The sequence below is a fragment of the Capra hircus genome, chromosome 23, assembly GCF_001704415.2.
Source record: "Capra hircus breed San Clemente chromosome 23, ASM170441v1, whole genome shotgun sequence".
Lineage (NCBI taxonomy): Eukaryota > Metazoa > Chordata > Mammalia > Artiodactyla > Bovidae > Capra > Capra hircus.
The window spans coordinates 42,605,965-42,624,476 of record NC_030830.1 but is presented as its reverse complement, the minus strand read 5'-3'; the positions used below and the strand labels follow the sequence as shown (position 1 = coordinate 42,624,476).

General features: G+C 38.6%; 1 protein-coding gene across 3 annotated transcripts in view; it reads right to left on the bottom strand.

Annotated features, from left to right (window-relative positions):
• The window catches only part of TINAG (tubulointerstitial nephritis antigen), a 112,680-nt gene that overhangs the window by 16,647 nt on the left and 77,521 nt on the right, over positions 1-18,512 (bottom strand). For all 3 annotated transcript variants that reach the window (XM_005696193.3, XM_018039279.1, XM_018039280.1), the window contains exon 10: positions 5,010-5,055. In XM_005696193.3, the coding sequence (XP_005696250.1) occupies positions 5,010-5,055 (46 nt within the window). The remainder of the gene's footprint in view (positions 1-5,009; positions 5,056-18,512) is intronic.

Here is an 18,512-nt window from a genome sequence, read left to right as displayed (position 1 = left end):
AACCTGTACATTGAGTTCTTAATTTCAGACATTGCATTCATACCTACAAAATCTCTCTCTCTCTCTTTTTTTTTTTTGTATACTGAAACCATTCGATGAAATTCTCCATCTTTTCATTCATATTTTTAAATATTTTTTACAATAATTATTACATCTATTGCTTCTATTGATAGCCTTTTCCCTTGGTTATTGTCATGTTTTCTGCTTCACATGTCTCAAAATGTTTAAATGTATGCTGTATACTTGGCCATAATAATTAGTGTTGTCCCTTGATGTCTGTAGGGGATTGGTTCCATGGGACCCCTCTCCTCTGCACCAAAATCCATAGTTGCTAAAGTCTGCCAACTAAGAATTGACACTTTCTAGCATGGCAACCCACTCCAGTATTCTTGCCTGGAGAATACCATGGACTGAGGAGCCTGGTGGGCTACAGGCTAAGGGGTCACAAAGAGTCAGGCATGACTGAGCAACTACGCCTAGCACATCTGCCTCTAAAAGGATGAAGTCACTAGCCACTGCAGTCTCTGAGCTGCAACACACCTGAAAAGATTTCAGGGATGAGATCAGGAATGAGGCACCCTGTGTTCTGGAAAACTGGCAGAACAGGTCTTTAGATAATTAAATATTTTTAGGAGATTTTATGAGCTTAAATTCTTGCATTTTCTCATATCTAGAAAAGCACTAAAATCTTTAATGGAGACATCTGCTCCTCGTGACTAGCAGTAACCTCCACAAAACTAGCAGCAACCTTCTGCAAAAACGTGTATTTGATTGCATGTACTCTTCCTTCACCCAAACCATATATATATAGACCTCTTCATCATCTCTTACAAGCAGTTTCTCAGAGATATCTGAGAGGCTATCTCCTGGTCCTTATTTGGCCCGAAATAAAACTTAACTCACAACTCTCACATTGTGGGGGGTTTTGGACAAGTCTTTTATAAAAAATGGCATAATATTTGTGTACAACCTGCACACATACTCTCATACACTTTAAACCATCTCTAGGTTACTTATAATACCTAATGCAAGGTAAATGTTATGTAAAAAGTTGAAAATACAATATAAATAGACATTTCTCCAAAGAAGACATACGGATGGCTAACAAACACATGAAAAGATGCTCAACATCACTCATTATTAGAGAAATGCAAATCAAAACCACAATGAGGTACCATTTCACGCCAATCAGAATGGCTGCAATCCAAAAGTCTACAAGCAATAAACGCTGGAGAGGGTGTGGAGAAAAGGGAACCCTCTTACACAGTTGGTGGGAATGCAAACTAGTATAGCCACTATGGAGAACAGTGTGAAGATCCCTTAAAAAACTGGAAATAGAACTGCCTTATGACCCAGCAATCCTACTGCTGGGCATACACACTGAGGAAACCAGAACTGAAAGAGTCACGTGTACCCCAGTGTTCATCACAGTGCTGTTTATAATAGCCAGGACATGGAAACAACCTAGATGTCCATCAGCAGATGAATGGATAAGAAAGCTGTGGTACATATACACAATGGAGTATTACTCAGCCATTAAAAAGAATACACTTGAATCAGTTCTAATGAGGTGGATGAAACTGGAGCCAATTATACAGAGTGAAGTAAACCAGAAAGAAAAACACCAATACAGGATACTAATGCATATATATGGAATTTAGAAAGATGGTAATGATAACCCTGTATGCAAGATAGCAAAAGAGACACAGATGTATAGAACAGTCTTTTGGGCTCTGTGGGAGAGGGAGAGGGTGGGATACTTTGGGCGAATGGCATTGAAACATGTATAGCATTATATGTGAAATGAATCACCAGTCCAGTTTCGATGCATGATACTGGATGCTTGGGGCTGGTGAACTGAGATGAGCCAGAGGGATGGTATGGGGAGGAAGGAGGGAGGGGGGTTCAGGATGGGGAACACGTGTATACCTCTGGTGGATACATGTTGATGTATGGCAAAAGCAATACAATACTGTAAAGTAATTAACCTCCAATTAAAATAAATAAATTTATATTTTAAAAAATACTATATAAATAGTTGTCAGTGTACAGCAAATTCAAGTTTTGCTTTTTGAAACTTTGTAGAATTTTTAAAATATGTTGTGTTGAATCTGTGGATGTAGAACTGGCAGATATGGAGGGCTAACTGCATAGATATTGACACTGAGATTATTTCCTAAAGAAGGTCAATCTTTTCTTTTTCAAGAGTGATATGGTGAAGAATGGAACCCCTCAATTTAGTCAAGAACTGAGCATGGTCAGAGCTACAGAAAAGTTTGGTTAAACTTATTTGTGTGTGTGTGTGTGTGCACACATGTGTGTGCCTACGTGTGTGTGCCTGGTTGCAAATATTTCAACGGCTATGCCTACCATGTGCGTGTTTTGGGCTCTCTTCAGGCTTGTCCATCCCCACTCTTGGCAGCAATGTAGACACTTTGTCTTCCCCTTCCCATAACTACTCATAATACCCCAGTATTCGGAAATATTCCAGGAGGCTCAAATAATATATTATCTTTCAAATATTATAAATATTGTTGAACACTAATGTTAATTATTGACTACCTCAAGTTGTGTTTTAATAAGGAATATGATATTTGAGAAAGCTAAGTTTAAATACAAAAAAAGCATCATTCTACTCAAGGTCACATGTGCGTGCCTGCTAAGTTGCTAAATCATGTATGACTCTTTGTGACCCACCAGGCACCCCTGTCCATGGGGATTCTTCAGCCAAGAATACTAGAGTAGGTTGCTATGCCCTCCACAAGGGGATCTTCCAATACAAGGATCCAATCCATGTCTCCTGCATTGCAGGCAGATTATTTACCACTGAGCCACCTGGGAAGCCCATACTCAATGGCATAACACCTCTGTATATCAACAAGACAAATACAGGTGGTGACCACACACTTTGGTGATTAATTTTTTGTGAGTGCCTTTTGGAAAAATCTAATTAACAAGAGTCACTCGAGTGAGCACGAGCCCTAATATTTAATAATTTGTAAGTTATAATATTCCTTCTAATGCATACATTCAAATTAAAATTCTATGATAAATAGACATATTCCACTACTCTTGCCTGGAAAATCCCATGGACAGAAGAGCCTAGTAGGCTGCAACCATGGGGTTGCTGGGAGTTGGACACAAGTGAGCTATTTCACTTTCACGTTTCACTTTCATGCATTGGAGGAAATGGCAACCCACTCCTGTGTTCTTGCCTGGAGAATCCCAAGGACAGGGGAGCCTGGTGGGCTGCCGTCTATGGGGTTGCATAGAGTTGGACACAACTGAGACTTAGCAGCAGCAATAGTAGCAGCAGCAGCATACAGCGGTCATGTATGGATGTGAGAGTTGGACTGTAAAGAAAGCTGAGCATCAAAGAATTGATGCTTTTGAAGTGTGGTGTTGGAGAAGACTCTTGAGAGTCCCTTGGACTGCAAGGAGATCCAACCAGTCCACCCCAAAGGAAATCAGTCCTGAATATTCATTGGAAGGACTGATGTTGAAGCTGAAACTCCAATACTTTGGCCACCTAATGCAAAGAACAGACTCATTGGAAAAGATCCTGATGCTGGGAATGAGTGAAGGCAGGAGGAGAAGGGGACAACAGAGGATGAGATGGTTGGATGGCATCACTGACTCAATGGACATGGGTTTGAGTAAGCTCTGGGAGTTGGTGATGGACAGGGAGGCCTGCCATGCTGTAGTCCATGGGGTCGCAAAATGTCAGACACAACCGTGTGACTGAACTGAACTGAACTGATGAAAAATAGCATCACCTAAACAAGAAAGCTGAGCACCAAAGAATTGATGCTTTTGAAGTGTGGTGTTGGAGAAGACTCTTGAGAGTCCCTTGGACTTCAGGGAGATCCAACCAGTCCATTCTGAAGGAGATCAGCCCTGGGATTTCTTTGGAAGGAATGATGCTAAAGCTGAAACTCCAGTACTTTAGCCATCTCATGCGAAGAGTTGACTCATTGGAAAAGACTTTGATGCTGGAGGGGATTGGGGGCAGGAGGAGAAGGGGATGACAGAGGATGAGATGGCTGGATGGCATCACTGAGTCGATGAACGTGAATCTGAGTGAACTCCGGGAGTTGGTGATGGACAGGGAGGCCTGGCGTGCTGCGATTCATGGAGTCGCAGAGAGTCGGACACGACTGAGAAACCGAACTGAGCTAAACTGAAACTTTATTTCTGACAGAATAAAGGGTATATGGAGTTTCCCTAGTGGCTCAGCAGTGAAGAATCCACGCACAATGCAGGAACTGCAGGAGACATGGATTCCATCCCTAGGTCAGAAAGATCCTTTGGAGGAGGGCAGAGGAACCCACTCCAGTAATCTTGCCTGGAGAATCCCATGGACCAAGGAGCCTGGTGGGCTACAGTCCATAGGGTCACAAAGAGTCTGACATGACTGAAGCAACTTGGCACACATACACACAAAGGGTATATGCTATAAGGACCTAGGATAATTCATCAAAGTTTATTGTAGTCAATCAGGTAATAACTCCAATCTTATTCAAACTGTTTCTTACATATAACTTTCTATAATCTTAGGCTAATGATTGTTGTTTCTATAACACATAGAAACATATGTGTTATAAATTGGTGGAAACAAAAATAAAACTCCATATGTATATTCAATACTAACATTACAAAGCATCATCCGTAACAAAAATAATGTAAGAATACAAAGTTGACTGACATATATGAGAGAACACTGATCAATTTTTTAAGTTTTTATAGATGATAACAGACAAGTTTTTCTGTTGATTTCATTTTGAAAAAAATACTGATTCACTGTTACAATTTGAAATATGAAAAGTTGAAAACTATTACTATAACATAAATGATTATAATGGATTTTGTCCTGGAGAAAATACCAACATTACAATCAATAGTATAGTGATTTAGGATATGACTGAATAATACAAAACAGGGAGTAGAGGCACAGATGATTCTAAAATACTCACTTCACAGTAGGAATTCAATTGCAAAGTGTTACATACCCAAAATTTTTCTTTCTGCCCATGTGCTCCTCTTAGTGTGCCCCATCTAGAAATAATAATAAAAATTATTGGCATGGTTAAAAATGCTTGAGTTGCATCTTGATAAAGCACAAATTATTGTGGGAATTATATCTTTTCTATTTCCCTTTGTCCCACCATGTTTCATTATGGCACTATCATCATTGCCTACAGAAAGGTGAATGTTCCCTTTCTTTTTAACCAAAGCATCATTGACTTTTTAAGAGTACACTTATCTAGTCCAAATGGCTTGAAATCAAACTCATTGATCAAAGGAAATAAGCCTTAGGGCAGCTGGGATGCAAGGATTTAAAGTATTTAAATATATCTCCCCTCTTTACGTCTCATTTTCCGAAACTACAAAAACTCTGCAAGAATACTGATAAAACCATGAAGTAAATAAAGATAATTGCTATAAAAGTGTGTTTTTGCAAATATATTCATATGCATATATTATTCCATAAAATGACTAATATGGGATTTCTCTATATACATGCACATATGGAAATCAAACCCTATATTCTCAGTAAATGAAGAGGAGAAAGTTGCAGAATATGAAGAGGAACTTAAGAGCCTATTGATGAGGATGAAGGAGGAAAGTAAAAAAGCTGTCTTAAAACCCAACATTAAAAAAACTAAGATCATGGCAACCAGTCCCATCACTTCATGGCAAATAGAAGGGGGAAAAGTGGAAGCAGGGACAGATTTTATTTTCTTGGGCTCCAAAACCACTGTGGATGGTGACTATGGCCATGAAATTAAAAGATGTTTGCTCCTTGGAAGGAAAGCTATGGCAAACCTAGACAGTGTATTAAAAAGCAAAGACATCACTTTGCTGACAAAGGTCCATATAGTCAAAGCTACAATTTTTCCAGTAGTCATGTACAGATGTGAGAGTTGGACTGTAAAGAAGGCTGAGCACTGAAGAACTGATGCTTTTGAATTGTGCAGAAGATGGAGAAGACTCTTAAGTGTCCCTTGGACATCAAGGAGATCAAACAAGTCAATCCTAAAGGAATTCAGTCCTGAATATTCATTGGAAGGATTGATACTGAAGCTCCAATACTTTGGCTACCTGATGTGAAGAGCTGATAAATTGGAAAAGACCCTGATGCTGGGAAGGACTGAAGGAGAAAGAAGAAAGGGGTGGCAGAGTATGAGATGGTTAGATAGCATCACTGACTCAGTGGAAAGTGAAAGTTGCTCAGTCATGTCCGACTTTTTGGACTTTACAGTATGTGGAATTCTCCAGGCCAGAATACTGGAGTGGGTAGCCTCCAGGGGATCTTCCCAACCCAAGGATTGAACCCAGGTCTCCTGCGTTGCAAGCAGATTCTTTACCAGCTGAGCTATGAAGGAAGCTTACTCACTGACTCAACGTACATGAATTTGAGCAGACTGTGGGAGATAGTAAAGGAGAAAGGAGCCTGGCTTGTTACAGTCCATGGGGTTGCAAAGAGTCGAATACAACTTAAAGACTGAATGATGAGGATGATTACATTCTTAATGTAACAGAAAACAATTCATTAAAAAAAAAATCAAGACTTAAAATACCTCTTCTTTTTCTCTTGATTAAGCCCAGTGACATAAATGTTACTAACATGTTCTATTTACTAATGAAATATCAAGATGTGTCCAAGATCCCAGAATAGGTATGTTGAACCACGACTCCAAATCTCATGTTCTTCTCAATATGTTATATTGCTTCTCTTATAAACATTCAGTCCTCAACTGCAATGTGTCATGAATGGCATCAGTTTTATGTGGAGAAAGCATATTGATCACCACTTCCATGTGCTTTGGTGGATTATGGGAAAATAATCCTGCTCACATCAATTAGCCCCTAATACCTCAAATGAGTGGTTTCCATTGTATACAAAACATTCTGGAAAAGATATGAATTTGCTGTTCAAATATTATCAATATGTCCATTTCCCAGTAAGCTGTTTTTAATAGGGTATAAATAGAATGATGATGCGGTACCATAGAAGTATTGTTTAAAGATGGCAGGTTTATTGTAAGGATCTTGGGGGCATTCATGAGAATAGGTAATAATGCATTTGGATCATTTGATCCTGTGACTAAGAGGTTATCTCCTCCTTCTTCCCTGGTGGCTCAGATGGTAAAGATTCTGCCTGCAATGCAGGAGACCTGACTTCAATCCCTGGGTCAGGAAGATCTCCAGGAGAAGCAAATGGCAACCCACTCAAGTATTCTTGCCTGGAGAACTCCATGGACAGAGAAGCTTGGCAAGCTACAGGTCATGGGGTCGCAAAAGAGCTGGACACAACTTAGTGACTAACACTTATACTTTTCAAACTGATTCAGCTTTCAAAATCATTTTTCAACTTTATAATTACATCTACATTCTTGTAACTTTTCTAAATAAGCTACTGACATTGAAAAATTTACCAGTCAAATGATTCAACTCCAAATATTCAAGGGTCATTGTGTGCTTCTACCAGCAGAGCATATCTGAAATGTTGAGTTGCTCATTTTCTGCTCATGATGGCTATCATGTCAATTTCAGGAAGGTCAAATTCTGGACCACTCAAGGAAACATTATTTCAGGTGGTCTGTCCACTAATTACTTTAGCTATTTATACCAAATACAAAATACACGACTAAATCAGAAGACTCTAAGGAGCCACTTGACTCCAAAACAATATAGGCAGGAGAGGACCCCCAAATCTGAGATCCATCAGATGTGGCGAAAAGTTGAGGTACACCATGCTTGAGGCACTAAAGAGCCTCATAGTAAAGAACTTCCATTAGAGAAAGAGGTATCTAGACACAACGAGCTCAATCCAGTAGTTAAACATTTGTCAACAATGAGGAGGAGCCATTGAGAGTATAATCCATTCCCTGTCACTCAGATACGTCCAAATAGAGCTCCATAATGAACTCAGCTAAGTTTGGAGTTGGGGCAGAAACAGGTCAGACTTTTTCTTAACATCTGAAAAAGCTCTTTCACTAAAAGCTGTGTATGCCATAAAACACTTTTAGTAACACTCAAAAATAGAGGGTAATGATAGAAATGCATACTTTTCTTTCCCACTTTGTAAAAGATTTCTAACTTCCTAGGTTCCACTGCATTGAGGATGGTGCGTGGGAAGACAAAGCAGTTACCAGAAGGAACTGAAAAGACATAATGGCAAAATACACCATGAAGTAAGTACTGCATGTATTATAAGCCATTTTAGATATTCCTAGCACTCTCAGAAATATTGAGACTGTTTTGGAGCATGAAGATCCACAACTGCATATGGGGTTAAGATATACCAAAATGATGGCGACACAATAATTCCACTATCAACAATCAAAGACTAACTACAGTGGACCTTCAAATAATATGGGTTTGAATGGCATAGGTCCACGTATATGGAGTTTGTTTTCACTAAACACATTCTACAATACCGCAGAGTCTGAAGTTGGTTGAATCCGTGGATGCTGAAGTATGGGTGCTGAGAGCAGATTGCAAAGTTACATTCAGGATTCCAAGGATGTGGGGCTCATGCTTAATGCCAGCGTTGTTCTAGGATCAACCGTAATTCTAATAGCCCTAAGAAACAGCATTTTCTCACAAAGAAGAAGTGTAGTTGTATAATTTTTCTTATTCTATATCACTGAAAGAAAAGTAAATAAACTCTTCTGAAGACATCTAAGAAGTAAAAACTATCACTTTTACTTTTGGTCAACTGTCATATTTTTCATATGTTCCTAATATTTTGTTATGACTATCTAAATAATATTTTAATGATACAATAGCAAGCATTCTTATCTTATAAGTCTGTCAACTCTTTGCAGTTGCCTTAAATTTCTTTTCCAGTAGTATTGCTATTTATTACCATTTTAAGATGCATTATTTTGAGCACCAATCATTTTTAACCCAGGGAGAAAGTCAGTGTTCAAATTATTATCAACATTCTCAAGACAGACAGAAAAGTTCATTATCCTTCAATAAAAGTGAGAGAAGAAAAGAAAAATAAGCAGGATAAAGCTGATAGTTTCAAGAGTTTGGATGCTTGTGAAAAAAAATTATAAACAAAGGATGTTGACCTTTATGCAAAATTCAGTCAGAAAGAACATATCACACCTCCGCACAGAAGCTATTGTTCAGTTTCCCTGCGTTACAGCTTCTGTGTCAAATGACAAGCAAGTTTCATCCATCAGAGACTCTAATGTTTGCACTACAACCTTCAGCTATCTTTTCTTTCCTCTGTCCTCTGTGGACAATTCCTAAGATGGTAATCAAATATCCCATAAAGTTGCAAAGAAGTGTTATAGAAAGGTAGTCACGTGGGTTATTTTCTAAATATCCCAGGATCTGCATGACTGGGAAGAATCAGACCCTAGATTATTAATATCATAGTGAATGCATATATATATATATATATATGAATAGTATATAGTGAATCTATACACACACACACACACACACACATTTATACTTTCCTGAATTTTGGTACTGGATTTTGCTTGCCATTGTACAAACAGGTTGAAAATTTTAGAAATGTGTATATATTTTTACAAATATCTACTCATCAGACAACAAATGCCTTTGAGGACATGAGGATTTTCTTTACATTAATATTTGCTCAAAACCTGTTTACACTCTTCTTTGCTTCCCTGTACCTCTTCACTTTGAGAAGTATTCACAAATATTTGTTTAAATGGACCAGTACCTTAACTGTCCTTTGCTGAGATTCTTTCCTTTTTAAAATAAAGATGTTTTATATAAATTATTCCAATTTGGGGGGCTACCCCACATGGCATGTGGGATCCCAGTACCTCAATTAAGCATCAAGCCCATGCCCCCTGCAGTGGAAGGGGACCACCTTAATTAACCACTGAACCACCAGGGAAGTCCCTAAGATTGTTTCTTAGGGAGGGATGAATTGGGAGATTGGGATTGACATACACATACTACTATATATGTGTGCATACGTGCTAAGTCTTCAGTCATGTCTGACTCTTTGTGACCCTATGGACTGTAGCCTGCCAGGCTCCATCTGTCCATGGGATTCTCTCAGAAAGAAAAATGGAGTGGGTTCCCATGCTCTTCTCCAGGGGATCAAACCCATGTGTCTTATGTCTCCTGCATTGGCAGGCAAGTTCTTTGCCACTAGCGCCACCTGGGAAACCCACTGCTATAAATAATGCATAACTAATAAGGACCTATTATATAGCACAGGAAACTCTATGCAATATTTTGTAATGACCTATATGGGAAAAGAACCTTTAAAGAAGAGTGGAATTATGTATATGCATAACTTAAACTCTGCCTTCTGGATTTATCTTATATGCTTACTTTCAGGTAGTTCTGGAAACATTATGCTTTGCATAATATTAAGTCTTTTTTAGAGAGACCATAAGTTCTGCAAAGTAAACATTAAAGAATGATGTAAGATTTTGTATTGCTAAGGTTATTCCCTTTGAAAAGGATGTTATTCTTTTCAGACAACTGTACTAAATGATACTAGACTTCCTAAAATGCTGTTTTAAGTTCTGTCTAGATAATAAAATAATTGGAACCAAATAAGTACTTTGTATCAATAGAAGATTTTAAATATTTTCTTTCCTCTCCTTTGGTTCCACTTGATTTTGCCATTGAGACCCATTTATCCAATGTTGGTCATATTTGACATGGTAAATAAGAGAAAACTGAATACGCAATTTTCTTAAAGTAACATTGATATTCCTATAAGTATTTTTTAATATGAAAGCACAGAATCTCTTGTGTACTTCATCAATTTATTTCTGCCTTTATTCAGCAAACTACTCTTTAGTACAAAGAAAATATATCTTCTCCCTTCAAGATGCTGATTATCTAACGGGAGTGATGTTGGAAATGAAAAACAAATGAATTTTTGTATCTTGTTCATGTCCCTGGATATGTTCCAGTGTCTTCTAGTTTACAATCTATGGGAACTTGCATAGAACTTGTATCCTACTGTTGTGTGAAGTTTTATAAATCTTAATTATATTGAATTGGTTCAAAAATAAAAATTAAAAAATAGTAAAAAATAAATGTCATGGACATGTAATATACAACTTAGAGAATATAATCAATAATATTGTCATAACTTTGTATGGTGATAGATTGTAACTAGACTTATTATGGTGGTCATTTATTAATGTATAAAAATATTGAATCTCTATGCTGTATATCCAAAACTAATATGATATTGTATCAAAAAAGTATAAGAATAAATTGAAGTCTATAATTGCTACCTTTTTGAAAGAGTGTTTCACAACTTTTCTATAGGTTACAGAAGAAGAAATTAACAGTGAGAGCAAAGACAACTCCCTTCACAGAGTGGAACAGAAATTCTTCAGGTGGAAATGGAGTGTAGAATTGTAAGCACTTAATGCAAAGTCACAAGAGAGCGGTGAAAACTCTACTGCAGCCTATTCTTACAGCAGCACTTAGTCCGGGGACTGGAGAACAGCGGTGGGAGTGGCTCAGCCCATAAAGAGCACTCTAGGCTACAATGCTTGGCATTTACAAAGCTGCTGATAAAGAGTCACCCAAATTTGGGATATTACATGATTCAGGGACAACTTTGGTGTTAGCATAGGAATAGATTCCAGAGGGAGAAGACCGACAGCTTAAGATGAATGTTGTCATTAAAGCAAGACATAATGAAATACCCAGTAAGAAGGGAAGCCCTCTCAGGCAAATGCTGATTTTTTCAACAGCTGTGTCTCTAACTCCTGAAAAAGTGACTATCACAGAGGCAACCCTCAATAGACACTTTTTTGAGCAAATACTGGGAATGAACAGGAAGGCATAGGTTTGAGAGCTATTTTGGAGATAAAAGGGGTGGAATTTACTGGCTAATATATACCAACTGAAAGGGAGAAAGACTTGAGGCTAAGTACAGGATTTCAAGGTTGAATGAGCAGGAGGGTACATCAAATATGGCAAATCTTGGTGTACATGTCACATGATACAAAGATGTATTCCTGACAGCTGGGTTGACTGACCAACACCAAGACTGTAATTACAGAACAGCTTGTTCTTCTTGGGAGTTCTCTCTACTGATAGTGGCTCTGCTTATTAACTTTTAAATTCATGGTTGTTCAGGGGTTCTGACAAGTAAAACGCTGAAATAAAGAAAGGAAGATGATGATTTAAAATAATGGTGAACGTGACTTTCTGCAGAGTGAGAACCGAGAGGAGGAAATTGCATCCCCCTCCAGGATGTTTGCTGGGGAAAATCCCATGGACAGAGGAGCCTGGTGGAGGCTGGTGGGCTACAATCCATGGGGTCACAAAGAGGTGGATACAAGTGAATGAGCACACACACACACACAAAGTAAGGAATTCAGTGATGAGAACAATTATTTTGCAACCTACAAAGTCAAGACCATATTTGCTTAAGAATCAAGTTCTTTAAATTCAGCTAAGAATTTGGAGTGACAAGAAGAAAAAAAATATTATATTGATGGTAAGTATATTACACTGTGATCCAAATATCTAGATCAAAATGTTGCAATGCTTCAGATAATTTTCACTTCTGGGGTCCCAGCATTTATCCAATAGACTGAAAAGAGGAACTCAAACGCATGTTTTCTGGGCAGACCAGTTCCATATTAGTGAATACAGATCCAGACAGATAAAAAGCAAAGTTTCTAAACAGTGGACATGTAAAGAAATTTGATGCAGTACAGACAACTAAATCCGGAAATTTTGGAGGAAAACAGGGAACAGATACATTAAGAGAGCCTGATATGAAACTCCAACCCTTCTTATTAAGGAAATGAAAGCCAGATAGGATACAAGTAAAAAGAAACCACCAAATGAGTTTCAAGTCATAACAATGATAAGACTACTCTGATATAGGACTACATTTTTAAAGGTGAGACTACAGCCAGATAATTAGGGCTCTTTAACACAAAGATTTGAAAGATAACTGCAGTAATCACGAGGCAAAGATACACAGGGATTTATTGTTTTATGAGTGTTCTAGTGGTGACACTTAGTAACTTCACTCAAAAAATTACTCAGGCTTGGGGAGCATGGCCATCTTGAATAGGACAGAGAGCCATCGCAAAGTGCTAATTAATGCTAGATGAGAGATGAATGAGAATAGTTCGCATGGGAAAGCAAAATAAAATGATGGCCTCCCCCATCCTTCTTCATTTTTCTACTGACACAAAATGTACATCAAGCCAGGGTTCAGTGAATCTAAGATTGACTACTTTTATTGATGCATTCTGCCAGTGAGCTATAAACTTTATCATTGGTTGAAATAGCATATGGAGGCTTCTGAAAGATCAGTTTTTGTATGAAAGTGTCAGAGAAGATTGTATGTTTTGTGTGCTCCTTATATTAATGTCATCCAAACAACACTGTTTATTGAGTTGCAGGAATATTGCTTACACTGCCCTATTGTAGTACTTCAGGAAGCAAAAGGATTGCCGAGTGTACTATCACATTTAATTTGACCTACAGAAAGGATTATGGCGTTTCCTCCATAATGAAAGTATAACCTTGATGACAAGGTTGTACTCAGTTCATGCCCTGGTCAGAATGACCTGCTACGAAACTGGGAGAAGTATTCCTCTGCATTTACTACGTTGACATAACATGTGCTGAGATGTCTGCACCATGAGAAATGTGCTGGGAGAGACTGTAGGACCAAAACCATCCATCATCATCAATAACAATGAACTAGGGTAATATCTAATGAAGCTACACTGTGAGGGAAAACCTCAGCCCTTTAATGTTGGGAATAGAAATGGCTTTCTATTTTCTTATAAAATCTTAGCACTGAAAGGAGACTTTGGGTTTGAATTCATGACCAACAGGCTAAATCTGGTCCACAGCCTGTTTGGTTGTTTGTTATTTTATTTTTTATTGAGAGAGAGTTGATTTACAATGTTGTGTTAGTTTCAGGTGTACAGCAAAGTGACTCAGTTATGGAACAGTCAAGCTCATTCATCTACATATTATTTATGTCAGCAAATGGCAGAGTTGAATAGTCAAGATCAAACAATTTAATCTGACTGTAATCCAATTTATTTCCTTCACAGTTAATACAACTGAGGCCAAAAGAAGTTAAGTAACAATTCAAAATTCTGTAGTAAGTGGCCAAATTGCCCTAGTGTCTAAGGAACACAAGCAACAAAATGTAGGACCAGAGGCATAAATGGGTGGAGTCCTTTCCAGCTGTGAACAGGCAGTGAATGATGGGACTTGAGCAATTTGCAGAAGATACCAAGGGAAAGGGGACACAGCTGAGAGAAGAGAAGGAGATAATATCAGGGGTTACCTTTTGTGACTTCATGGAGGTGTCATGAAAGGTTTGGAATGGGAAGGGCTGTAGGCAGCCCTAGAAGGATAATGCTGGTGATGGTGAACAAGATGGGCTAAAGCGAAAAGTATGGGGATGGAGTCAGGAGGGACAGCTTGGTTGTGATAACAGCATTCCATTAGGGTTGCATTCACTCACATCCAGCCAACTCATGTATACACAGAAACATAATTAACCTAATTATTAGAATCATTGGGATGAAAATAATATTTGACACACTTATTTTGAGGATCAAAATAAATTAAAGTTTTTGTTTAGTTTCACAGGTAGTGATCATTCATCATCTATGAAATTTATTTTTTCTGCCACCTTTCCCTTTGTTAGTGAAACATAGACTCGGCCTCACCTTGTCTTTGACCTTCTCTTATTGAAGGAGTCAATCATATCCTACATGTTTTTGTTCAGAAACATGTAAATGTAGCAACACATGCTTTTAACAAAACCTCCCAGTTCATTCATCCATCAGAATCGTTATACTCCTGGAACAGAAGATAAATTTCTGAGCCTAGATTACAACACAGTAAACTTCTATTATTGGTTTGGTCACAAAGTTTATTTGAGTTTTTCCACAGCATCTTATGGAAAACCTGAATAAATCCTTTGGCCAACCTAATACATACTTTCTAAAAATGTATAGTGATTATTTTGAAAGTACTCTGTCTTTCAAGGGACAGTCTTGAAAGTTCATAAACATACACTTTACCTAACCTTCATGTGAACTCTACCATATTTGAAATTTTGAGGATGATATCTACCCTAGTGATAAAGAGCCCACCTGCCAATGCAGCGGGCATAAGAGATGGCAGGTTAAATCCCTGGGTCAGGAAGATCCCTGGAGAAGGAAATGGCAGCACATTCCAGTATTCTTGCTTGGAAAATTCCACGGACAGAGAAGCCTGGCAAGCTATAGTCTACAGGGTCGCAAAGAGTTGGACGCACTAAGAATGTAATGACATACCTACCACAGAAGGTATTAGGTTAGAAAACAGAAATAAAACAGAATCATCATAATAATAATATACTAAGCTACAAAGAGGAAAAAGCTAAATTTGAAAGGTAGCACTGTGCCAGGGACTCATAATAAAGCTCCATCACACAGGCCTCCCAAATCTGAAGCATCCACAAGCATTAAAACTCATCTCAGCAGGAAGATAAAGTGTGCTTTCCCAGTACCTGAAAGCCACTCTCAGCCTTGTTGTAATCCAAGTTCTCCATAAATCTAGGGAATTGTCTATTATCACCTTCCACAATCGAAACATTTGTTCATGTACCATGTCTTTCCTCGATATTTACCAAATAGAAAATTATTATTTCAAACTACATGTTTTACACAACCCTATAGAATTAAAATGTATGTGAAACCAGCGCAAATGTAAAACCAAACTCCCAACTACCTATCTGACTTTCTTGGTGCAAACAGAATCATACTATCTAACATCATAAGACTGTTATCATATTTATCAAAGAAATAAAATTTTCCCTCCTTTAGTCACATTTCTTTTTCCCTTCTCATTTGTATTCAATTGCTTGTCTTCTAGGAATAACTGGATCATTGTCTAAAAAGAATAAGAAACTGAAACGATAAGGGTAAAAGTATATCATGTCCCTGATCAGTACTCACTAATGCCCTAATTAGAATCAGCTTCATATTATACTTTTGAAAAACAATTCTTAAAACAGATTCAAGGTAATAAATTAAAAAGTTCAGGAAAATACAATATTTTATAGATATTAAAGAACATGTAAAATGAGTCGCCTACCAGGAAGCAGACACAGTTCAGCTCAGTTCAGCTCAGCCGCTCAGTCGTGTCCGACTCTGCGACCCCGTGAGTCGCAGCACGCCAGGCCTCCCTGTCCATCACCAACTCCCGGAGTTCACTAACACTCACGTCCATCGAGTCCGTGATGCCATCCAGCCATCTCATCCTCAGTCGTCCCCTTCTCCTCCTGCCCCCAATCCCTCCCAGCATCAGAGTCTTTTCCAATGAGTCAACTCTTCGCATGAGGTGGCCAAAGTACTGGAGTTTCAGCTTCAGCATCATTCCCTCCAAAGAAATCCCAGGGCTGATCTCCTTCACAATGGACTGGTTGGATCTCCTTGCAGTCCGAGGGACTCTCAAGAGTCTTCTCCAACACCACACTTCAAAAGCATCAATCTTCAGTGCTCAGCTTTCTTCAGAGTCCAACTCTCACATCCATACATGACCATTGGAAAAACCATTAGCCTTGACTAGATGGACCTTTCTTGGTAATGTCTCTGCTTTTCAATATACTATCTAGGTTGGTCATAACTTTCCTTCCAAGGAGTAAGCGTCTTTTAATTTCATGGCTGCAGTCACCATCTGCAGTGATTTTGCAGCCCCCCAAAATAAAGTCTGACACTGTTTCCACTGTTTCCCCATCTATTTCCCTTGAAGTGATGTGACCGGATGCCATGATCTTCGTTTTCTGAATGTTGAGCTTTAAGCCTACTTTTTCACTCTCCTCTTTCACTTTCATCAAGAGGTTTTTGAGTTCCTCTTCACTTTCTGCCATAAGGGTGGTGTCATCAGCATATCTGAGGTTATTGATATTTCTCCCAGCAATCTTGATTCTAGCTTGTGCTCCTTCCAGCCCAGCATTTCTCATGATGTACTCTGCATATAAGTTAAATAAGCAGGGTGACAATATACAGCCTTGATGTACTCCTTTTCCTATTTGGAACCAGTCTGTTGTTTCATGTCCAGTTCTAACTGTTGCTTCCTGACCTACATACAGATTTCTCAAGAGGCAGGTCAGGTGGTCTGGTATTCCCATCTCTTTCAGAATTTTCCACAGTTTCTTGTGATCCACACAGTCAAAGGCTTTGGCATTGTCAATAAAGCAGAAATAGATGTTTTTCTGGAACTCTCTTGCTTTTTCCATGATCCAGCGGATGTTGGCAATTTGATATCTGGTTCCTCTGCCTTTTCTAAAACCAGGTTGAACATTTGGGAGTTCACGGTTCATGTATTGCTGAAGTCTGGCTTGGAGAATTTTGAGCATTACTTTACTAGCGTTAATCCTAACAACAAGACAGTGAGGAAACTCTTATTACTCCAATAAGAAAACTGAGATTGAGAAAGATTAAATAACCTGCCTGAGATCACCCAGGAGCAGGGCAAGGACCAGCTTCTGCACCTAAGCTTGTCTTTAAATCACGTGTTCTTAATGCTCTACAGAGTTGCCTCCATAATCAAATTAGTCTGTACTGTTCTGGAGCGAAAACAGTCTTTGAGACCTTCCCATGTTAGTGTGTGTGCATTAGTCACTCAATCATGTCCTACTCTCTGTGACCCCATGGGCTGTAGCCTGCCAGGCTCCTCTGTCCATGAAATTCTCCAGGAAAGAATACTGGAATTGGGAGCAATTCCCTTCTCCAAGGAATCTTCTGGACAAAGGGATCGAACCTGAGCCTTCTGCACAGCAGGCGGATTCTTTACCATCTGAGCCACCAGGGAAGCCCTGTGCATGTGTATGTACACATAAATACGTGTTTTATGTATATATTTATATATGCTTTAAAGGTGTGTTTTTATGAATGTCAACAGAGATTTCAAAAAGCTCTTTTTATTTTGTATCTTTTTTATTTAATTTTTATTTTATATTGGAGTATACTTGATTTACAATGTGTTAATTACAGGTGTACAACAAGGTCACTCAGTTACACATAAACATATACCTATGTTTTTTCAGATTCTTTTTCCATGTAGGTTATTACAGAATATAAGTTCCTTGTGCTAAACAGTAGATCCTTATTAATTATCTATTTTGTTAATATATATAGTAGTGTATACATGCTTACCCTAATGTAATATAAGCTCTCCCTCACCACCAAGTTTCCCATTTGTAACAGCTAGTTGATTTCAGAGAAGGCAATGGCAACCCCCTCCAGTACTCTTGCCTGGAAAATCCCATGGACAGAGGAGCCTGGTAGGCTGCAGTCCATGGGGTCGCTGAGGGTCAGACATGAGTGAGTGACTTCCCTTTCACTTTTCACTTTCATGCATTGGAGAAGGAAATGGCAACCCATTCCAGTGTTCTTGCCTGGAGAATCCCAGGGACGGGGGAACCTGATGAGCTGCCGTCTATGGGGTCATGCAGAGTTGGACACAACTGAAGCGACTTAGCAGCAGCAGCAGCA